Source organism: Muscardinus avellanarius (assembly GCF_963383645.1).
Source record: "Muscardinus avellanarius genome assembly, chromosome: 10".
Lineage (NCBI taxonomy): Eukaryota > Metazoa > Chordata > Mammalia > Rodentia > Gliridae > Muscardinus > Muscardinus avellanarius.
In genome coordinates this window covers 88471790-88495431 of record NC_137796.1, presented here as the reverse complement: position 1 = coordinate 88495431, position 23642 = coordinate 88471790, and the positions used below count along the sequence as shown (strand labels likewise).

Sequence of the window (23642 nt, the reverse complement as noted above, 5' to 3'; positions counted from 1 at the left end):
AACGTCCTTGCCATTCCGACTAGTCAGAGGCCAGACCAGGACGCCTCTGCTCCCTCACGGTTCTGTGCACTTTTTTTCTACGTACATAAACACTTTCCACGTCTTACTGGCGCTGTGTTTCTGCGCGGGAAAACCTTCCCTCCCGATCCCCTGGCCCCCTGTGCGGGCTCGATCCAGGGTGGGCTCTAGGGCGCGGCCGTACGGTCGAAGTGGGAACTGCAGCCTCAGCTCTCGGGCCGGCCACTTCTGAACTTCAATGATCAGAGGAGCCCGAGGCTGGGAACGGCAGCCACCTGCGCAGGATTGTGCAGATAGCAGCGGATCCAGGGCCGGCGCTCAAGCTGAGGCCCCAACCAAGCCTTCTTGCCTCGTCCTTCCCTTCAGTTCCCTGGGTCCTTGGAATAAACGTCTAACCGGCTCCCCCCTTGGACACTACTTTTGGTTCCCAGATTTTATGCCCCCCTTAAAGGACCTTAAGGACTCCATCCAGAGTGCCAATTTATGTCTACCCTTTGGGTCTAGGCACTAAGGCACAATTTTCCTGGTACTGGTATTGGCCCATATATTCAATCACCTGTGGGTTTCATGCAGAGATTCCCCACCCCTGCGCAAGCCAGGTGTGATGGCACCTGCCTCTAATCCCAGTACTTGGGAGGCTGAGAAGGAGGATAGCCCGTTGGAGGACAGCCTCAGCAATGTAGTCAGACCCTGTTTAAAAAATAAAAAATAGTAGCCAGCCCTGGGGACCCACGCTTGTAATCCCAGCATTTGGGAGGCAGAGACAGGAGGATTGTGGTTCAAGGCCAGTCTCAGCTACTGCTTAGGCCCTTTGCAACTCAGCGAGACTCTGTTTCAAAATAAAGAATAAAAAAATAAAATAAAATAGGGCTGGTGCCGGGCGTGGTGGCACATGCTTATAATTCCAGCACTTGGGAGGCTGAGACAGAAGGATCGCACAGGTTCAAAGCCAGCCTCCGCTACTTAGTGAGGCTGTCAGCAACTTAGTAAGACCGTTTCCAAATAAAGCATTAAAAAAAAATAAAAGGACTGGGAGTACAGCCCAGAGGTAGAAAAGCCCTGGTTTCCATCCCCAGTATCACACACACACACACACACACACATACACACACACACACACACACACACACACAAATAGGGCTGGGGCTGTAGCTTGGAGATAGAAAGCCCCTGGGTTCCATTCCCAGTACTGCTAAAAATAAATAAAAATTAAATTAAATTTAAAAGCCAGGTGTGGTGGCACACACTTGTAATCCCAGTACTTGGGAGGCTGAGACAGAAGGATCTCTGGTTTAAGGGCCGCCTCAACAATGTAGCAAGACTCTCAGCAACCTATTTCAAACAAGAATAAAATAGGGCTGGGGGTGTAGCTCAGAGGTAGAATGCCCCTGGTTCAACCCCTAGTACTGAAAAAATAGAAATAGCCAGGCGTGGTGGCGCACGCTTGTAATCCCCGCGCTTGGGAGGCAGAGACAGGAGGATCGCGCAGGTTCGAAGCCAGCCGCGCGCGCTGGTTTAGGAGACCCTGTTTCCAAATATAAAAATGTAAAAATAGGTCTGGGAGTGGAGCCCGGAGGTAGAAGGGCTTCCAGGAACCCCAGTACCACCAAAAAAAAAAAAAAAGAAGAAGAAGAAGAAGAAAGAAAAAGAAAAAGAAAAAAAAAAAGAAAAAAGAAAAATAAAAACAAAAAAAGTCGGAGGGTGTAGTTAGGAGGTAGAATGCCCCTAAATTCAATCCCCAGTAGAGAGAGAGAGAGAGAGAGAGAGAGAGAGAGAGAGAGAGAGAGAGAGAGAGAAAGAGAGAGAAAGACAGGGACAGAGACAGAACCCAGTTTATCTTTCTTGCCCCACTCTCAAACACCCACGTCAAGGCAGGGAAGTTGGCACATCCAGAGTCCTGCTTTGCTTTCTCTGTTGGCTCCTTAGTAACTCCATGAGGCTTTCCCTAATCCAGCCCTGGGCTGGGGTCACAGAAGTGCATCTTGTCCTGACTGTTGCTGCCCTGGAGAGCCCCAGGAGTGTGGATACTTAGGCAGAGGAGGACCCTTGTGGGAAGCCCTGGAGCTGTGGAGCTAGAAGGAGGCTTCTAACTCAGACTGGAGAGTCAAGGTGGGCTCCTGGGGCAGGTCAGCCTGGAGCGAAGGCACAGCACAGAAGGTGGCCAGGGGTTTTTCAGGTCTGGAGTTCAGGCTCCACCTGAGTCCTCAGGTACCAGGAGCCTTTATGAGACCCACAACCTTTGCCTTGGACCCTGGAGCTCCCTGGGGAGGGTTCCTGGACCCTTGGGTGTAGACCATAGGGCCTTTGATGCTAGGAAGGACGGCTTTCCAGAGACCCTTTCAACTCATCAGAATGAGCTAGGAGCCAATGACAGCGTGCGTGGGCAAGAGATAACAGACAGGGGTTCTTTGCCCTTTTATTTTTTCTTTCTGGCCTGGAAATTTTCATATTCCTCAAACCTTTGCATATGTTGTGCCTTGTGCTTAGAGCACCCCTGCCTCCCAAATGTCCAACTGTTCCTCAGCCTGCAGTGCCTAGCCTATGACACCTCTTCAAGAAGACTTCTCTAAGCCGGGCGTGGTGGTGGCCCATACTTGTAATCCCAGTACTTGGGAGGCTGAGACAGGAGGATCACAGGTTTGCCACCAGCCTCAGGTACTTAGTGAGGCCCTTGGCAACCTAGTGAGACCCTGTTTCAAGAATAAAAAAATATGGCTGGGGCCGGGCATTGTGGCACACTCTTGTAATCCCAGTGGTTGGGAGGCTGAGAGAGGAGGATCACACAGGTTCGAAGCCAGCCTCAGCTACTTAGTAAGGCTTTCAACAACTTAGGGAAACCCTGTTTCCAAATAAAGTATTAAATAGGTCTGGTAGTATAGCTCAGAGGTAGGAAGCCTCTGGGTTCCACCCCCAGTATCACACACACACAAAAATATGGCTGGGGGTGTAGTTCAGAGGTTAAATGACCTTGAGTTCAATTCCCAGTACTACACATACACACATGAAAAAAACCAATAGTAATAATAATAATAATAATAATAATAATAATAATGTCAAGCTGGATGTGGTGGCACACGCTTGTAATCCCAATACTTGGGAGGCTGAGATAGGGGGATTGCAGGTTCACGACCAGCCTCAGCTACTTAGTGAGGCCTCCCTCACTAAGTGGTACTGGGGTTCCTGGAAGCCCTTCTACCTCTGGGCTACACTCCCAGACCTTTTTTTACATTTTTATTTGGAAACAGGGTCTCCTAAGCCAGCGCACGCGGCTGGCTTTGAACCTGCGCCATCCTCTGTCTGCCTCCCAAGTGCGGGGATTACAAGCGTGTGCCACCACGCCCGGCATCGTCCCTCCACAATTTAGTGACACCCTGTTTCAAAATAAAGAATAAAAAATAGGGCTGGGGTGTATCTCAGAGGTAGAATGCCCTGGGTTCAATCCCCAGTACTGAAAGAAGAAAAAAAGACTTACCTAGTGACATCCTGATGAGCTCATCAAAAGCAGTCTTCTGAGACGGCCTGGTGGCACATGACTGCAATCTCGGTAATTAGGAGACTGAAACAGAAGGATCAGTAGTGAGACTCTCATCAACCTAGTGAGACCCTGTTTCAAAATAAAAATAAATTAGGAATAGGGGTGTAGCTCAGAGGTAGAATGCTCCTGAGTTCAATACCCAGTACCAAAATAAATAAATGAATTAAATTAAAATAGGGTGGGGTGTAGTTCAGAAGTAGAATGCCCCTGGTGCAATCCCTGGTACCACCAAAGAGAGAGAGAGAGAGAGAGAGAGAGAGAGAGAGAGAGAGAGAGAGAGAGAGAGAGAGAAGAAAGACTTCTTTGAGCAGGGGCAGAAATAAAAAAATAATAAAAGGAAAAAGAAAGTATCTGGGCTGAGTAGGGCAAGAAAGTGGTAAGGGAATGCGATTTGTCTGTAGCTTTGAGATGGAGAAGCGAAACCGTGGGCGGGCAGGGCCCAGGGCCCAGCAGGCCTGCAAAAGCAAGCTAGGAGCTCCTGGGAGGACTTCTGAGCAGGAGAGCAACACTAGCAAATTTGGGTTTGAAAATTATCTCTCTGGATTAACAGGAGGGCTGGCTCAGGTTGAGGCTAAAGGAGGTGTGTGTGTGTGTGTGTGTGTGTGTGTGTGTGTGTGTGTGTTCCTGGGATATGAGCCTAGGGACATTCTATCTCTGAGCAACACCCCCATCCCAATTTTAGTTTTTATTTCTTTTATTTTGAGACAGGGCCTCACTAAGTTGCTGAGTCTAGCCTTGAAGCTGGATCCTCCTGACTCAGCCTCCTAGTACTGGGATCACAGAGGTGCACCACGTCTCCTGGCTAAGGAGATACACTTTTGAAGGGGTGAATGTGGAGACACTGATCTGGAGACTCTGGGAAGGGGTGGAGCTGAAGGCCTAGGAACGAGTCCTGAAAGGTTCCAGCTCTCCAGGACCAGCCTTCGTGAAGCCTTGATACGACCTGATTCAGCTAAATAAAGTGGAAGAGGGGGATGAAGACCAGGGGGACTTGTCGGCTCACTGCCCCCGAGGTAACCATTAATCTCTCCCCTGGGGGAATCCAGGGACTGGTCCCTTGAGGGGCAGATCGCAGGCAGAATGGAGATGCACACAGAAGCCGGCTCTGAACCAGGGCAGGGGGACCAGAACGTGCTAATCGACAACCCCGCTGACATCTTGGTCATTGCCGCTTACTTCCTGCTGGTCATCGGTGTTGGCTTGTGGGTGAGAACTTGAGGGGGCATTACTAGGGACTGGGCTTTTGGGGTCTGGGGGAAAGCTTTAGGGAGGCCCCAGATAGGTGTGGGGCAAGGATGCTTGGATCTTTGAGGGAGAAGCCTAGGGCTGGGGAGGCAAGCAAATCTGAAAGGCCGGATGTGGTGGCGCACACTTGTAATCCCAGTACTTGGGAGGCTGAGACTGGAGGATGGCAGGTTCAGGGCCAGCCTCAGCTGCTTAGTGAGGCCCTCTGCAACTTAAGGATACCTTGTCTCAAAGAATAAAAAATAGCCGGGCGTGGTCCCCCGCACTTGGGAGGCTGAGACAGGAGGATCGCGCAGGTTCGAAGCCAGCCTCAGCTACTTAGTGAGGCTCTCAGCAACTTAGTGAGACCCTGTTTTCAAATAAAATATAAAATGGGTCTGGGAGTATATCCTGGAAGTAGAAAGCCTCTGGATTCCACCCCCAGTACCACATACACACACACACACAAAAAAAAAAAAAAAAAGAATAAAAAATAGGGTTGGGGTGTAGCTTGGAGGTAAAATGCCCCTAGGCTCAATCTTCAGTACTGGGGGGAAAAATCTTTTGAAGGCCTCTTGGAGGCCCAGCCAACATTTATTCCTTGCTTGCCCAATTCCGTTGGATTATGCTAGTTGAGGAACCCAGTGGGTTTCTATTAATCTTAGCACTCTAAATGAGGTCTCTGGCAAGGTATGGTGACACACATCTGCAATCCCAATACTTGGGAGTCTGAGACAGGAGGATTGCAGGTTTGAGGACAGTCTCAGCAATATAGCAAGACTCTCAGTAACCTAGCAAGACCTTATCTCAAAACAAAAAATAAAAAGGGGCAGGTGTGTACTTCAGAGGTAGAACACCCCTTCATCCAATCCCCAGAACCACAAAAATAAATAAGCCGAGTGTGGTGACACTCACCTGTAGTCCCAGTACTTAGGGGAAGCTGGGACAGGAGGAGCAAAGGTTCATGGCAAGCCTAAGCAACTTAGTGAGACTCTGTTTCAAAGTTTAAAAATAAAATAGGGCTAGGGGTGTAGTTCAGAGGTAGAATGCCCCTTGGTTCAATCAATAGTACCCAAAAGAAGTCTCTGTTCTCCTGTCCACAGTATGGTGAGCCAGCAGCCCATACCCAAGGGCCCCAAGAAAGGTCAAACCCAGTCACACTCGGGCAGGAGCCGCTGATCACTGGGCTTAGGGCCTGGGTGCTGGGGATGTCTGAGAGGAGGTTGGGCGTGGGGGTGCAGACAATCAGGGGAGTGGAGTGCTGGTTAATCTTCAGCCTGAAACAAGGCTGAGGAATGTGTTGAGGAGGCTAACGTGACTCGCCTTGAACCCAGGTCTCCCCCCACTTCTGCCCCCCAGTCTATGTGCAGAACCAACAGAGGCACCATTGGCGGCTACTTCTTGGCCGGACGAAGCATGATTTGGTGGCCGGTGAGAGGGGCTGGCCCGTGGCATGGGAGGAGCCCCAGAGAAGCAGTGGGGCTCACCCCCCTCTCTGGCTGTCCAGGTGGGAGCCTCTCTTTTCGCCAGCAACATCGGCAGCGGCCACTTCGTGGGCCTCGCAGGGACTGGCGCTGCGAGCGGCTTGGCAGTGGCTGGATTTGAGTGGAATGTGAGCCCTCCTTTTTCTACAATAACCCCACCCCAGTGGGAACCCCTGAAAGCATCACACGTTGGGGAGGCTCCTGGCAGGGGGTGGATATGACTGGAGGTGGGACATCCCAGTTGTGGGGTGGGAGTGGAGCTCGTGTGTCTGGCGTGGAGGCAGGAGGATGCACAAGATGACCACTTTCAGGGCACGGGCGGGTCCCTCGGCTGACCTGCTGTCCTCTGGGCCTTGTTCTCTATGAAGGGGGGCAAGCAGGTCAAAGTTGGAGAAGCACTTGCTTTGATGCCGAAGCTGTGGTTTGTGGGAATCTTAGCTAAATTAAAACCCTTTGCAGAAGTCGAAGAGGGGGCATCTCTGGGATGGAGGCTCACGGTGGAGGGTTGGGGAGATCGGGGCTTTGAGCTCAGGGCTTCCTTGCCGGGAGGCTTCTGAGCTGAGCCCTGAAGGAAAACAGGTTTGGGTGGCTGAAGAGAGGGACGGGAGCTAGCTCTGCCTGGCAGATGCTAACCAAGGTCAGTCTAAGGGGTCATATTTTGAGAATGCATGGGGTGGGGGGGCAGAGAGGGGCACAGGTACACTCCTGGGAGGGACTAGCTGATGGCCTGGGAGGGCAAAAAGGGCTCTAGGTAAGGGTCCAGGAAGGTGTCAAGATTGTTTCTTAATGCGCAGGACCCAGGTCATCTTCTGCAGCTGTCCTCTGCCCCAGTTGCCCTAGGTGTGAACCTTCCCAGCACCACTTGCTTTAGAGTAGTAGTTCACGAAGAGAAGCCCCTGCTCCTTCAGGAGTGGGGGGCAGGCTCACGTCACCCTCGGCTGCCACGCTGTGCCCACAGGCACTGTTCGTGGTGCTGCTGCTCGGCTGGCTCTTCGCGCCTGTGTACCTGACGGCGGGTGTCATCACGATGCCGCAGTACCTGCGCAAGCGCTTCGGCGGCCATCGCATCCGCCTCTACCTGTCGGTGCTCTCGCTTTTCCTGTACATCTTCACCAAGATCTCGGTGCGTGTGCGCAGAGGGCGGGGCTGGCTCCCAGAAGGGCGGGGCCACCCAGCGGAGGTCTTTAGAGAGCTTTAGGGGATTCCAGACCAGGGAGAAATCGGTTAAGAATCCTGGTGGGAAGCCCGGCGTGGTGGAGCAGGTCTGGGAGGCTGAGACAGGAGGATCGCACAGGTTCAAAGCCAGCCTCAGCTGCTTAGTGAGACTCTGTTTCCAAATAAAGTATAAAATAGGTCTGGGAGTATAGCCCAGAGGTAGAAAAGCCCCTGGGTTGTTCCACAACTAGTAACACACACACACACACACACACACACACACACACACACACACACACACACAAAGAATCCTGATGGAGCCGGACGTGACGGCACATTGAAGTTCGCGGCCAGCCTCAGCAATTGAATGAAGCCCTCCACAGTTTAGTGAGACCCAGTTTTCAAAATAAAAGAATATAATAGGGCTGAGGGTGTACCTCAGATGTAGATTGTCCCTGAGTTCCATCCTTAGTAATGGAACACACACACAACACTTCCCACCAGGATTCACACACACACACACACACACACACACACACACACACACACACACACAGAAGCCCGATGGATAGCCGGTGGGGCGCAGTGGGTGGCACACACCTGTAATTCCCAGTACTTGGGAAGCTGATACTTAAGAGGTTAAGACAGGAGGATCGCAGGTTTTCGGCCAGCCCCAGCAATTTAGTGAGGCCCCCGGTAATTTAATGAGACCCTGTTTCCAAATAAAATATAAAATAGGGCTGTGGATGTAGCTCATAGGTAGGATCTGGGACCTGAAAAGGCCAGGCTGCTACAAAATAAAAATTGAAGAAACAACTTGAAATTTGGCCATGTAACATCATGGCTGGGGCAGGAGCTGGCCCTGGGTCACTGCCCTGGCCCTGGGTCCTGACCTGTGTGTTTGCTCTTTCCCCCAAGGTGGACATGTTCTCCGGGGCGGTATTTATCCAGCAAGCTCTGGGGTGGAACATCTACGCTTCCGTCATTGCCCTCCTGGGCATCACCATGCTTTACACCGTGACAGGTGGCCACGCAGGGGCTAGGGGGTGGGTGGGTGTCGGCTGGACCACGTGCTGGGAACTGTGTTGGGATGTAGCCAAGTGCTTAGAAGTGTGATGTGATCGGCACAGAAGGGGGAACTAACCCTTCAGAGAACAAAATCTCTTTCTCCCCTCACTGTCCCTGGGTGTCCCTAGTGCTGGGCCTGAGTGGACAAAATGAAGTCTTAGCAGCTCTTGTCCTTGTGTGGGTGGAGCGTGGACTTGGCCAGTCTCCAGGATCAACTGGCCAAACCCAGTGCAGCTGGGGGTGGCAGGGTGGGGCCTGAGGTGGGGGATAAGGAAGCAGGCGGGGTCAGGTGCCCAGGCTTGTGGACTGGAGATGGGATGGAGCTGAGAACTGCACCTTGGAGAATCACCCCTTCTACTACTCAGATGACAAAGCTGGGGTCTCCAGGGGGCTGCTAGTGGGGACCCCGCCCTTTCCAAGGAGGCACCAGAGGAGCCTAAAGCCCAGTCTCACCCTGCTCACCAAGCCCTGCGTCTTGGCCTGCATGGGAGGCTGGAGAATGGCCATGGCTTTAAAATCTGGTCTCCAGAAAGGGAACTTGCCCACACTTTCAACAAGGGCACATCCTGCTAGGGGTCAGGCTGGGCGGTCCGCACTGACTGGCCTGTTGCAGGGGGGCTGGCGGCGCTGATGTACACTGACACCGTGCAGACCTTCGTCATCCTCGGGGGCGCCTGCATCCTCTCGGGTTACGGTATGGGGGCTCAGCCCATGGGGAGGCTGGAGAGCAGGGCGTCCTGTGGGTCGTAAGGAGGGCCTCCCAGCTGGCGCTGGACCCCTGACCACCCCGCCCACCAGCTTTTCACGAGGTGGGCGGCTATTCTGGGCTCTTCGACAAATACCTGGGAGCAGTGACCTCGCTGACGGTGTCCGAGGATCCGGCTGTGGGCAACGTCTCCAGCTCCTGCTACCGACCGCGGCCGGACTCTTACCACCTGCTCCGGGACCCTGCGACGGGGGACCTGCCGTGGCCCGCGCTGCTCGTGGGGCTCACCATCGTCTCGGGCTGGTACTGGTGCAGCGACCAGGTGCGGGGCGGTCGAGGCCTTGCGTGGGGGGCGTGGGGAAGCCCTCCGCGTGGCGTGGCTGAACCGCCTTGCCACAGGTCATCGTGCAGCGCTGCCTGGCGGGAAAGAACCTGACTCACATCAAGGCGGGCTGCATCTTGTGCGGCTACCTGAAGCTGATGCCCATGTTCCTCATGGTCATGCCAGGCATGATCAGCAGGATCCTTTACCCGGGTAAGGTCTGCGCCTCGGCCCCGCCGGCCCCTCCAGGCGCTGCCCTTAGGTGGCTGAGGTTTGGAATCTGCCGTCTAGTTCCACTTCTCCCCGGGCAAGTGTCCTCTCGCCCTGCCCGCTAGAGCCCCAGCCTCTGCGGGAGCCAGCGGGCCCGGCTCCCGCCCACACCAGGCTCGGTCCCAGCCCGCTGCCTCTTCCCGCAGACGAGGTGGCGTGCGTGGTGCCCGAGGTGTGCCAGCGCGTGTGCGGCACGGAGGTGGGCTGCTCCAACATCGCCTACCCGCGGCTGGTCGTGAAGCTCATGCCCAACGGTGAGGGCGGGCGCGGGGCGCCCTCCCCGGCCGCGCCCCCGGGCCCCTGCTCACTGCCCTGTGGCCCGCAGGCCTCCGCGGACTCATGCTGGCCGTCATGCTGGCGGCGCTCATGTCCTCGCTCGCCTCCATCTTCAACAGCAGCGGCACGCTCTTCACCATGGACATCTACACGCGCTTGCGGCCTCGCGCGGGGGACCGGGAGCTGCTGCTGGTCGGACGGTGGGGCCTCGGTCCCTCCACGCCTGGGGCGGGGACGCGGAGGCCCAGGGCTCTGGGGAGGGGGACGCGGCCAAGCCTCCCGCCGGCCTCCCGCCCGCAGGCTCTGGGTGGTGTTCATCGTGGCCGTGTCGGTGGCCTGGCTCCCGGTGGTGCAGGCGGCGCAGGGTGGGCAGCTCTTCGATTACATGCAGTCCATCTCCAGCTACCTGGCCCCACCCGTGTCCGCGCTCTTCGTGCTGGCGCTCTTCGTGCCCCGCGTTAACGAGAAGGTGAGCCTGTGCGTCCGGAGGGCCGGGGCGGGCTCGGACCCGGGCAGGCTGACACTCTCCCCCTGGCAGGGCGCCTTCTGGGGGCTGATCGGCGGCCTGCTGATGGGCCTGGCGCGCCTCATCCCCGAGTTCTCCTACGGCTCGGGCAGCTGCGTGCGTCCCTCGGCGTGTCCCGCGCTCCTCTGCGGGATGCACTACCTCTACTTCGCCATCGTGCTCTTCGTCTGCTCGGGCCTCATCACCATCGTGGTCTCCCTGTGCACTGAACCTATCCCTCAAAAGCATGTAAGCGCTGGCCTCCTGGGTGAGCAACTGTGCACCCAGGGCCAGAACCATCTCCTCCATCTGCCGAGATGGCTGGGAGACCAACTTGAAGTCGCATTTGTAGAGCAAGCACACTTTTATCTCAATGGCATTTATTTGAAGTAGTCTGGGGGGAGATGAGCTGAACATTCTGGAGGGTTGGTAATGAACCCCCCACGGCCAATCCATGGAACTCAAAACAGGCTGTAACTAGAGGCTGAAAGAGCATCATTTTAGAAGCCCAGAAAGGGTTTGGTCTTGTGGTGCTTCAGGTCTGACTGTAGGGGGCAAGACAAGAACTGGGCCTGGAAGGGCAGCAGGAATTTTTTTTTTTTTTTTTTTTTAATATGAGCAGGGCTGCAGGGCTTTAAGACCAGCCTGAAGTTCTGAAGTACTGTGATTCTGGGTGTAGGCAAGAGACGGGGAATGGGGGGGGGGGGCTGGTGAGCAAGGCCAACGACTTTACACACCCAGGTGAGGGGCTCAGGATTTAGCCTGAGGGCAAAGGGCAGCCGCAGAAGGTGGCTGACTTTATGTGGAGAGCTGAGCCTGGCCAGGTGGGGCAGAAGGAGGAGGGGAGGGTGGTGGCAAGGCCAGTGTGCCTGTGGACTACAGGCCTTAGACTGGGGTGGGAGAACAGAACTCCCACCTGGCCCCTGCTCCCCCCTCCCCAGCTCCACCGCCTGGTTTTTAGTCTCCGGCACAGCAAGGAGGAACGGGAGGATCTGGATGCTGACGAGCAGGAGGGTCAGGCTACTCCCCCTGTCCAGAATGGGTGCCCGGAGCATGCAGTGGAGATGGAGGGTGAGCACTGCCTAGGGAGGTAGCTAGCCCTGGGCCCAGGAGCCAGCTTCCTCCAAACTAACCACAGGGCCTCCATTTCTCCCAGAGCCTCAGCCCCAGGCACCAGGCCCGTTCCGCCAGTGCCTGCTCTGGTTCTGCGGAATGAGCAGGGCTCAGGCAGGTGGCCCCCCACCCCCCACCCCAGAGGAGCTGACAGCAGCAGCCAGGCAGCTGGAGGACATCAGCGAGGACCCGCGCTGGGCCCGGGTGGTCAACCTCAATGCCCTGCTCATGATGACTGTGGCCATATTCTTCTGGGGCTTTTATGCGTGAGGTCAGATGTGTTGGAAACCAAGCTCCTCCACCAGGCAGGGCTCCTACCAAGTGGGGTGGGGAAAGGGGCAAGAGTGGAGTGGGGAGCCCTGGCTCCCCTTCTCTCTGCCAGGGGTCTAGTCCATTTGATTGGCAGTCACCTCCCAAGAGGCCTTGGCCAACCTGCCATACCAATTCATCTAAGCCAAAATAAAGGTGCCTTTGCCGTGTCCTGTTGCAGCCTGTGTCCTTGCTCCAGGCTTGGGGCCAGGGCCCGGGCCTCCACCTGGATGCTCACAAATCCTTCTTTTCTGCAGCCCCGGGCCATGTGGCCCTCCACTCATCCACCTCCAGGTGGTGCTTGTCAGTCTTCCAGCCCACAGCCTTCAGCCCTGGAGAGAGGTCACAGGGTGACTCTGGGAGTGCTGGGGAGGGAGACGGGGCTGACTGGGGAGAGGAAGGAGGCAGGGGCTGGGTGATCCTTGGCAAAAATGAGGCCACTCTCTCATCGGGTTGCAGCCAGAATTTACAGATAACAGAGAACAGGGCAGAATGGAGTATGTGCTGAAGGAAGGATCATCTCATCATAAAGTAAATGTGAAACCCCCCAACTCCCGTCCTAAGTGCCAACTGAGAGTACACGGCTTGTCAACAGTGTCACCAACTCAGAGGCCATCCTCACCTCCCCACTCCACAGAGGGATGAGGGCAGGCAGGGCCCCCCAGGAGGAGCTCAGGACCAGAAGCCATGGGGGCCACGTTACCTTTCAAGAACATCGGGAAGAGCTTGTCCATCACTTGGTGTGTCTCTCTGATGAGGACCCAGTTATTCTTCTCAGGACCTGGGGTGGGGTGCAGAACCAGAAGCTCTCCTGTCCTCAGTGGGACGGGTGTCCCAGCCCTCCTTGGGTGGCCATCAGTCTAGACCCTGAGGCTCTTACCTGCCCGCACCAGGGGCCTCAGCTCCGCCAGCTCTCTGGGAAGGAGTCCGTCTTCTTGCAGGGCTCCAAACAATAGCCCATGTATGGCGGCCCTTAGGATGGCCTCGGGGCCTGCCGTGGGGCTCAGCACTACCTGTACTTGGTCTGGACAGACCAGGAGACAACCAGGTATCAGGGAAGGGCCACCTCCCCAAACAACCTCAGCCTGGCCCCTGTGCTCCACCGTCTCTGTCCCCCCCCCCCCCGCCCCCGGCCTGGGCTTCGCCGGGCATGGAAGGCCTTCTCCCCACCCTTTCCTGTCCACCTTCATCTGTTGCTTTTCAAAGCTCTGGCCAAACTGAAATGCCCAAGTCCCAATACAACTTCACAGCAGCTCTCTGAGATGCGTTCATTCTGCTAGGGAGAATTAACATCTTGGGCTCGTTTCCCCAAGAGGTGACTCAGAGTGGGGGCAGTGAGTGGATCCCCAGGGACAACTTAAGGTCATGATTTGATCTAGGTGTGTGGTGATGTACAAAGTGCTTTTACATAATCACCTTATTTGACCCTCAGAAAAACACTACAGGTAAGAAGGCAGCTACTGTAGCTCCATTTTACAAAGGGGTAAAGGGAATTTCATTGGGGTCCTCAGCTATAAGAGTGTCCTCCAGGACACAAGCAGCCTCCACACTGCCCTGGCCTTGGAGGAATGAGGCTGACCCCAGGGGGGCGAGTCGAAGGCTGGGAGAACGTGCCACTCACTTCGTGTGCGGTTCCAGGAAAGGAGGTAGGGTTGTTGGTGCCCCTCAACCAGCCGCTGCAGCTCAGAGACGCTGGTGGAGAGAAGAGAGTGCGGGTGGCGGGGGGAGAGCAAAGGCAGGAACTAGTCAAACCGTTTACCCTCACTGTCCACACGCCGCCCATCTTCTGCTCTCCCCACCTCCTCGTCAGCCACAACCCACACCCGCCACGTCCATCCTCCCTGGCTTCCTCTGCGTGGCCATGCACGGTCTCCATCCGCCATCTTTCTTTCATCCAACTAACACATCTCTTATCTATATTATACACCCTACTGCCCTCTAACATTCCCAATACCCGCCAAGTCTGTTGAGTGGAAATTAAAACCTGCAACAGGGAAGTGGGACGTGGTCAGGGAGGCCAGTGTGTACACGGAACGGGAGCACACGGTGGGGAGAAGCATGACGAGTGAGCCACTGCCACTCACCTGGAGATCAAGCGGTGTAAGGGGACACCCAGGGACAGAGACACAGACGGCCAGAACCCTGTGGGAAGCTGGAGTCAGGAGGCACTGCCTGGGGAGGGGCGGGGCTGGGCAACACAGGACTTGAGGCCAAAGGCCGGGGCTGGTCACCTGTCCACAGTGGCTCCAGCTGATTGGCTGCAGTGGGGTTAAGCATCTTCCCCCTCTGCAGGAATTGTTTCAGGACCAGCTCGAGCCGACTCTCATTCAAGGTCTCCATGACCAGGGCACGGACAGCCCGGTAGTTGGCATAGATGTGGAGGGCAGTGAAGAGGAAGAAACAGCCAAGGCTGAGGCTGGGGCAAGAGAGCGAGGTGGCCAGTAGGGACAGAGGCCCCGCGGGGCATCTCCCCCTGGCCTGGCGCGGGCTTACCTAGCGTAGCCTGACACCAGAGGGAGCATCAAGAGGCTGACCAGCAGCCCAGCGAGGTTCACCAGCGTCTCCTGGGGAGCAGCAGAGGGCGGGGGCTGAAGGCTCCTCTAGCCAGACTCCTCTCACCTCAACCCTCCCTGCTCCAGCACCCCAGGATCCCCACTTGGATGAGAAAACTACATCAATTAACATTTTTGGTGAGTCAAGCTGCCATTTATTTTTTTTTTTTTTGGTGGTTCTGGGGTTTCTGGAAACCCTTCTACCTCCGGGCTACATTCCCTCCCAGACCTATTTTATATTTTCTATTTGGAAACAGAGTCTCTTAAGCCGGCAAGGCTGGCTCTGAACCAGCGCGATCCTCCTGTCTCTGCCTCCCAAGAGCGGAGATTACAAGCGTGCGCCACCACGCCCGGCATCAAGCTGTCATTTAAAAGGTGCCAGCTAGCCAGGCGTGGTGGCGCACGCTTGTAATCCCAGCATCTGGGAGGCTGAGAAAGGAGGATCATGTTCGCGGGCAGCCTCAGCTACTTGGTGATGCCCTTTGCAACTCAGCGAGACCCTGTTTCAAAATAAAGAATAAAAAACAAGTCTGGGGGTGTGGCTCAAAGGTAGAATGCCCTGGGTTTCATCCCCAGTACTGCAAAAAATAAATAAATAAATAAATAATAATAATACTAAAAGATGCCAGCTGCTTCCCCTCCAGGTAGACAAGATGTCTGTGGAACACCCTTGGAACCTGTCTTCTTTGTTTTGCGAGTCATCAGGTCAGCGCCTACTCAGGCACTCTCTGTGCTCTGTGTGGGGAACTATTTCGTATAGTCATTTACAAGGCCAATCTCTCATATCTCTTGGCATATATAACTGGCCAACAAATCTGCAAAAGGGTCAAGGAACCACACTGGAAGGAAAGAAACAGGACCCAAATCTCTTCCCTTGTAAGTCAGCGTTATCAGACCCTCTGATGGCCACAGTGAAGTCACCCTAGGGGAAAGACCCCAGGCTGCCTGCTGCCGACTCATCCTGAGGAGGCATCTGCATTGCTGCCTTGATCACCACTGGTCCCTGCACATAGAACCCAAGCCTGGAGAGCTCTTTTATTCAACCCATCTGGCAAAGGAGTGGGCTGTGGGAATAAAATTATGGATGGGGCAGTGAACTGGGGACCAGGGGCCTCAGGAGCTCAGGAGCAGAGGGCCTCCTCTTTTACAGGTGGGAAAATGGTCATTTTCAGCAGCCACACAGAGTGGTATCAAATCAGCATCGTGACGTATCACCACCCCATGAGGAAGCCCTGGAGCCTCAGAAAAAATAGTGTGGATGCTGAGGCAGGGCTGGGGCCAATGAGCACAGCACAAGGATAGGAAAGCCTCAAGAGGAAGGCCTGCATGATACTTAATTCTCCCACTTGACCTTAAAGATTCCAGAGCTGGAAGAAACCCTGGGGAAGAACTAGTTTAACCATTCCCCAAGAGGAGGGACTTGTCCAGACATCTAGGTAGATTGAACCTCTCTATGCTTTATTTTCTTATCTGTAAAATGGCCACAGGGAATACTTACTGCACAAAACACTAAGAATTTAATTAATTTAAATATAGGAAATACTTAGCATGTGGCTAATGCTTTATAAATATTAGCTTGTGTTACTATTATTGAGCAAAACAATACAGAAGGCTAGAATATAATAGAGGTTTCTAAATAGCTTCGATGTCAATGAAAACCACCTCACCTTTCTTGACCCTCCCTAGACCTTACTTTCCTCATCTTTAAAGCAGGGATGGCCAGGCATGGTGACATATGGATGTAATCCCAGTGCTTAGGACACTGAAACATGAGAATCTCAGGTTTGACACCAGCCTCAGCAACTTAGTGAGGCCCTCCACAACTTAGTGAGACTCTGTTTCTAAATAAGAAATAAAATTGGGCTGGGGTGTAGCTCAGAGGTAGAATGCCCCTGAGTTCAATCCCCATTGCCACACACAAAAAAATTAAAAATTAAAAAAAATAATAATGCCATGTGTTGTGGCGCACACTTGTAATCCCAGCATTTGGGAGGCTGAGACAGGAGGATGACAGTTCTTGGACAGCGTCAGCTAATACTTAGTGAGGCCCTTTGCAACTCAGTGAGACCCTGTTCAGAATAAAGAATAAAAAACAGTGTTGGTGGTGTAGCTTGGAGGTAAAGTGTCCCTAGGTTCCATTCCCCAGTACTGCAAAAAATAAATAAATAAATAGCCGGGTGTGGTGGCGCACGCTTGTAATCCCTGCGCTTGGGAGGTGGAGACAGGAGGATCGCACTAGTACGACGCCAGCCGTGCTGGCTTGAGACCCTGTTTCTAAATAAAAATATAAAAAATGGGTCTGGGAGTGTAGCCCAGAGGTAGAAGGGTTTCCAGGAACCCCAGTACCACCAAATTAAACAAATAAGCAAACAAACAATAAATAAATAGCTAGCAGGGATGATAATAACAGCATCTACCTTACAAGATTGGTATGTGATCAATGCACACGAGCCCTGAGCATAGGGTCGTGGAGGAAATCGAATACCTGTAGGTCCTGACAGTGTCCCTAACCTCTGCAAGCTCCCTTGGCCAGGGAGGGCTGGGCGTGAAGGGCCTGCTGAACTGCTAAGCAGGGGCCTCTGGCCAGTGACCTGACAACCCTGCAGGCTGAGCACCTCGGCCTTGTCAAATGCTGTCACACGTGGGACCTCATGTGATCAGAACACCCTGCTCCCAGGGAGGTGGAGGGCAGGGCCCGAGATCAGCCTGGACTTGTTCCCACCAGAGCCGTGCCCTCAGACCTGACCCCGTGTCCTCAGAGCCACAGCCGTCAGCACTTCTGTCTCTTCCTGGTGTGTCCTACCTCCCCTCTCCCCTGCCAAGGGCACTCAGGCACTTCTCCCCACACTCCTGCCTGAGCCCTCCCTCCCCTCCCCCGCTGCTCACCTGGCTGCCATCCTTGGCTGACACGTCAGCCATGTTGTTTCTCCGGGCCTGGTGCACAGTCAGTGCAGCCCGAGTGGCCCCGCCAGCCACACTTACGATGCACTGGGTGGGGAGAGGGAAGAAGACAGGTCAGAGCACCCTTCCATGGGGAGCTAAGTCTATGTCTCACACCTACTTGAGAAAACCAGGCTGCAGGTGACCTGCGACAAAACTCCAAATTCCACAAAACCCCAAATGCCACTACGGTCTCTAGTTCCTGCCCTGCACTCCCCGGCACCCTCCCCATCTGGTCCAGGAGCACAGTGAAGTCCTGTTTGCCACTCTCTCCTTAGGTCCTGGCCCCAAGGAAACTCAATCTCCTTCCCCAAGGTGGAGGTGCAAAGAACATCCTTAGCCCAGAACCTACCTACCCCCAGCTCCTACTATGGCCACATCCTCTCCCTTGCTATGAAACCAGCCCGGTCCGGCCTCCAGCTTTCTCCGTACATTCCGCCTGCCCAGAATCCCTCTCCTCTTACTGCTCCAGCTAAGTTCTAAGCAGCTTCTCAGGCCAATCCAGGAGCTACACAGGTGCCCTGGCCTCCCAGGACACCTGGAGCTCTCCCCAGAAGCTCCAGAACGGCAAGCTCATCGATGAGGGCCCCTCATCACCCCTGTCCACCCTGTATTTATCAAGCCTCTTTTAGATGCTAGTCACAGATTAAGTCAACCCAGGTCCTGCCCTCATGAAGTTTGTAGATCAACACACAAGTAAGTTAAGAGGAAAGTGGTACAAAACCAGGCTGGAGCTCGAAAGGGATATGGCCATGTGGAGCCTTGGAAACCTTAAGGTCTTTATCCTAAAAGAGCACTGGAGCGGGGCGTGGTGGCGCACGCTTATAATCCCAGCATTCCGGAGGCTGAGACCAGAGGATTATGGTTCATGGACAGCCTCAGCTACTTAGGCACTCTGCAACTTAGTGAGACCCTGTTTCAAAATAAAGAATAAAAAATAGGGTATAGCTCGGAGGTAGAATGCCCTGGGTTCCATCTCCAGACCCGCAAAAAAAAAAAAAAAAAGGTATTGGGGCAGGAATGGTCTGGGGATGGAACCCTGGGGCATTCTATCTCTGAGCTACACCCCCTGCCCTATTTTTTTATTCTTTATTTTGAAACAGGGTCTCACTGAGTTGCAGAGGACCTCACTAAGTAGCTGAGGCTGTCCGCGAACCGTGATCCTCCTGTCTCAGCCTCCCGAATGCTGGGATTACAAGCGTGCGCCACCACGCCCGGCTGAATGTCTACTTTTAAAAGGTTACTGGTTGTGGTGTATTCATTTCGGGTCACCCCCCTATTGGCATGGGGCTGTATTTCTATTTTCTGTATTTCTATCTTTCTAATAAACTTCTTTAAATCTTCAAAAAGAAAAAAGGTTACTGGTTTGTTCTCTGAGAAGGACTGAAGAGGAATAGACTGGAGGCAGGGAGGCTACCTAGGAAGTGACTGCTTCTTCCTGGGAGACAGAGGAATGAGTGGACTGAGAGTTAGGAGGGAAACAGAATTGAGTGACGGCTCGACGGCTCAGCTGAGAGGGACAGGTGAGTGGGGAGGAGGGGAGAAGGAAGGGGGGGAGAAGGAGGAGGAGGAGGAGGAGGAGCAGCAGCAGCAGCAGCAGCAGCAGCAGCAGGAGCAGGGACAGCGGCAGCAAAGGGCTGGCGTGCATGGGGATAGGATGCTGGTCCCTGAGACTGGAACTCCAGGGGGTCTCAGGAGAGAAGCGCATGGTCTGTTCCACTCCCGTATTTGACAGATGAAGAGCCTGAGGCCTCAAAGGCAGGATTAGTGCAGACCTTGAAACACCGTCAGAAGTCACAATGCTTGGTCCAGAGCTCTAGCTGTGGCGTTCTCTGGGCTCTCCCAGCCTGGCGTGAGGGTGGGCGGAGGAAGCAGAGTTCACAGCACTCAGCACCTCCACCAGCGAAGCCTTGACCACAAACCACTGCTGCAGCCCAGCGCCGACAGGGCCAGTTGTGGAGACAAACACTGCTCTAAAGCGATTTAATAGCGAGCCGGGCCTTGAGGTGGGTCTTGCGCTCATTCTGTGGCTTACTCTGGGCCAAGGGCTTACTCCTGGACCTTGCTGGGCCTCAGTTTCCTCGTTTGGGGAGCTGTGAGGCTGAGCACCCCACATGGAGGGAGAGCTGGCACTGACCCCGCGGCCCGCCAGCCTCGCCCCCAGATCCGTGTGGTCTTTCCTCTGGGCCTTGATCTGCGCTGCGCTTTCTGCCCAGAACATCCATCCTGCACTTTAAACTCGTTCTCAAGGCCCCAGCCCCCAGAAGGCCTTCCTGCACCCCCTGGCCATTTCGCATCTGGGCTACCAATAGCTATCATTGTGTGTGTGTGTATGTGTGGGGTTTTTTGGGGGGGTTTTTTTGGTGGTACTGGGGATGAAACCCAGGATCCTTCTACCTCTGGGCTACACTCCCAGACCTATTTTATATTTTATTTGGAAACAGGGTCTCACTAAGTTGCTGAGAGCCTCACTAAGTAGCAGAGGCTGGCTTTAAACCTGTGTGATCCTCCTGTCTCAGCCTCCCAAGTACTAGGATTACAAGTACGCACCACCACACCCAGATGGGAGGGGCCCTATTCTATCCCAAACAAGTAGTATGCACTCAAAACATAGACTACTGAAAAAATGGAAAGTAAAGGAAGTTCGTCCCCAAATGTTGGCATCAGGCCACCCCTCCTCTTGTGTGGAACCCCCTCACCCGTCCTGTGGCCCTGAAGAGAGCCCTGGACTGGCTGGCCGAGGCACTGTCTGGCTCGTGGAGCATCAGAAAACCTGTCAGGTCTGAGCAGAAACATCTGAACTTCCTCGCTCTTTTAGAAGTCCCTTGAGCACAGGCCCCAGAAGAGCCCACACATGGTGCCCCAGAGGTGGGTACCTTGGCCAGGTTGCTGATGCTGACGATCATGGTGAAACAGAACGGGTATGCAGGAGCCATAATCTCAAGGAACATGGCTACATCATTGAGGACATCAGCAAAAAGCCTGGTGGAGGGAGTGGAGGTTAGCCGTCAAGAGATGAGAGGGCCTCACAGCAGAGGCCCCTCCGTGCCGCCCCTCGCACCTCCACTGCTTCGCGTTACAGTCCAGCTTGCTCCTGTAGGGAACGAGAGGTTGTTGCGATTTAGCAGAAGGAGAAGACACAGCCTGGCAGTATGGGAAGTCCTAGGCTAAGATCAGGTCTCAAGAGCTCAGGGAAAGCACACCTCCAACCAGACATCTGTCCTCAAACCCCGTCACCGCTGCCTGAATTGTGGCCATTAGCTGGGAGGACCTTCAGTGATCACCCAGCGTCTCTTCTTACTAATCCATGACTTATCCAGAAAAAAACCTGACTTCTGTGCCTGCCCCAGCCTTTGGCCAGCCTTTGAGGGTGGCTACTCCTAGTTTCCTCTACTTTCTCCTCTTCTTCCTGCTTCACTGAGGATACCCAGTAAAAAGTCCACATATTTTGGACTGGTAAACACTAAATTTAGTGTAACCTGCCTGTTACAGATAACTAGCCCAAGTCCCCTTGGCTCACATGAACGGGAGGGTGGGAGGGAGAAAGAGCTGCCTCCAACATTCAGAACTAGGATATTTCTGGATGTCACACCGCGGATGGCTACCTCTTCTGTCCCTGCATCAGGCAGGTCTGTGCATATACACTTGGGGACCACTTCTCTAAGGTTACAGTGATAGGAAATGCTGAGCTCCCAGGCCAGAATTTGCAGTGTTAACACTGAGCCTGAATTTAAAACCTCCCAGAAAGAAAGGGAGCATTCTTGGGTGAGCGACACCACACACACAGGGAACTCCTGAATACATGGGCCTGGTCTAGGGGTCTGTCCAATAAACTTGCCTGATACCACAGAAGGTCCACAGGCTTCAGGTTCAAATCTTGACTCACTAATTACAGGTTGTATGGCTTGGGCAAGTAGCTTCCCTCTTCTAGGTTCCAAATAAAAATAAAATAGGGCTGGGGGCATAGCCCGGAGGTAGAAGGCCCCTGGGTTTCCTCCCCAGTAATAAATAAGTTTTTTAAAAAGGCTGATAATATTACTGTCATTTGTACTGCAGCTGAGGAGTATTACCAGCTGTCTGAGGGCTGGGGAGAGAAACTCACCCCTTCCACCAGGCAAAGACGATGCGGCCCAGCATGCCAGTTGAATCTTGAGAGAGAAAAGGCACGGGTAAGGAACAGGGAACAGACTTAGGAACTGCAGAGCCTGGAGCACTCTAACACTAAATTGGCTGATTTACCCTAGATCATGCTGCCCTTGAGAGCCGAGTCTGGTAAGTTCTGGACAGACCAGCTATCTGATGTGATCTGAAGTGCTTAGATTTAGCTGGGCATGGCGGCTCACACTTGTAATCCCAGTACTTGGGAGGCTGAGACAGGAGGATCGCACAGGTTTGAAGCCAGCCTCAGCTACTTACTTAGTGAGAGACCCTGTTTTCAAATTAAAACAAAAAACAAAAAACAAAGCTGGGCGTGGAGGTGCACACAGCATCGGGAGGCTGAAACCGGAGGACAGCCTCAGCTACTTAGTGTGGCCCTCCACAACATAGTGAGACACTATTTCAAAATAAAAAAATAAAAAATAGGGCAGGGGGTGTAGCTCGGGGGTTGAATGCCCCTGGGTTCTATCCCCAGACTTGCAAAAAAAATTAAATTAAATTAAATTAAAAATTTTTTAAATTTAAAAAATAAGAAAGTCTGGGAGTGTAGCCTGAAGTTCCATCCCCAGTACCACTTAAAAAAAAAAAAAATGCTTAGATTTAGCAGCTCCTTAGTATGCAGAGAATTGTGTACCTTGAACATTGAAAGACACAGGCAAATGTTCTTTGCAGCACTGTTGATAACAACAAAACACTGGGATAGTGCAAGTGCTCATTGACAGAAGAATGCATCAATTCAGGCATACTCATTCAGTGGCAGATTGGACGGCAGTGAACCGCAACCTCTCTCACACCAGCATAGGTGAATACTGGTACCCTAGTCCTGCATAACAGACATAACTCATGGAGACTACACATGGCACAAAACACTTTCCATTAAGCCCTGAAACCAAACTAAAAGTTTTAGGAATAAATATCTATTTGGTAAAACTACTCAAAAATGTGTTTACGTATTGTCTCTACCTGTTTTTTGGTACTAGGGATTGAACCCAGGGGCATTCTACCTCTGAACCATACTCCAGGCCTATTTTATTTTTCGTTTTGAAATAGAATCTTGCTAGGCTGCTGAGGGTCTAGTTAAATTGCTGAGGCTGGCCAGGTGTGAAGGCACACACTTATAATCCCAGGTCTTAGGAGGCTGAGATAGGAGGATCACAGGTTCAAAGCCAGCCTCAAAAACTTAGCAAGGCTCTCTCAGCAACCTAGTGAGACTTTTCTTTTCTTTTTTCTTTTTTCTTTTTTTTTTTTTGCGGTACTGGAGATGGAACCCAGGGGCATTCTACCTTCAAGCCACACCCTCAGCCCTGTATTTTATTCTATTTTGAAACAAGGTCTCACTGAGTTGCAGATGGCCCCACTAAATAGTAGCTGAGGCTGTCAGCAAACTGCGATCCTCTTGTCTCAGCCTCCCAAATGCTGGGATTCAAAGCATGCGCCACTACACCCGGCTGAGAGACTCTATTTCCAAATAAAAAATAAAATCAGGAGCTGGCATGGTGGTTTATGCCTATAACTCTAGTACTTGGGAGGCTGAGACAGGAGCAGCACAGGTTTGAGGACAGCTTCAACAAGTAATGAGACTCTCATCAACCTAGCAAGACCCTATTTCCAAATAAATAAAATCGGGCTGCGGGTATATGCCTCTGGGTTCAAACCAAACACACACACACACACACACACACACACACACACACACACACCTGGGCTAGAGTTGTAACTCAGAGATAGGATGTCTCTGGGTTCAATATCCAGTACCCTTCGCTCCCCCCAAAAAGCTGGGCATGGTGGCACAGGTTTGTAATCCCAGTATTTGGGAGGCTGAGATAGAGAGGACAGCAGGTTCTCAGCTACTTAGTGAGGGCCTTCACAGATTAGTGAGACCCTGTTTCAAAATAAAGAACAAGCCGGGTGTGGTAATCCCAGCATTTGGGAGGCTGAGACTGGAGGATCGCGGTTTGCAGACAGCCTCAGTTACTTAGTGAGGCGTAACTTGGTGAGACTGTTTCA

At 53.4% G+C, this 23642-nt stretch overlaps 2 protein-coding genes across 2 annotated transcripts; one reads left to right on the top strand and one right to left on the bottom strand.

The window, feature by feature from the left end:
* Positions 1 to 4633: 4633 nt before the first annotated feature.
* On the top strand, positions 4634 to 11946 carry SLC5A2 (solute carrier family 5 member 2; the record flags this gene model as incomplete). The annotated part of the gene is made up of 14 exons (XM_080704455.1): positions 4634 to 4759; positions 6137 to 6208; positions 6285 to 6389; positions 7220 to 7384; positions 8335 to 8440; positions 9098 to 9178; positions 9283 to 9512; positions 9590 to 9725; positions 9929 to 10036; positions 10108 to 10258; positions 10359 to 10527; positions 10597 to 10812; positions 11505 to 11634; positions 11720 to 11946. 14 exons carry the CDS (start codon positions 4634 to 4636, stop codon positions 11944 to 11946), a joined length of 2022 nt encoding a protein of 673 aa, XP_080560581.1.
* Positions 11947 to 12219: 273 nt separating this feature from the next.
* RUSF1 (RUS family member 1) lies at positions 12220 to 20428 on the bottom strand (the record flags this gene model as incomplete). Its single annotated transcript, XM_080704297.1, has 9 exons — positions 12220 to 12317; positions 12689 to 12766; positions 12866 to 13009; positions 13607 to 13677; positions 14070 to 14127; positions 14217 to 14401; positions 14479 to 14549; positions 17424 to 17525; positions 20354 to 20428. The coding sequence occupies 9 exons, from the start codon at positions 20426 to 20428 to the stop codon at positions 12220 to 12222; spliced, it is 882 nt and encodes a 293-aa protein (XP_080560423.1).
* Between the last annotated feature and the right edge of the window lie 3214 nt (positions 20429 to 23642).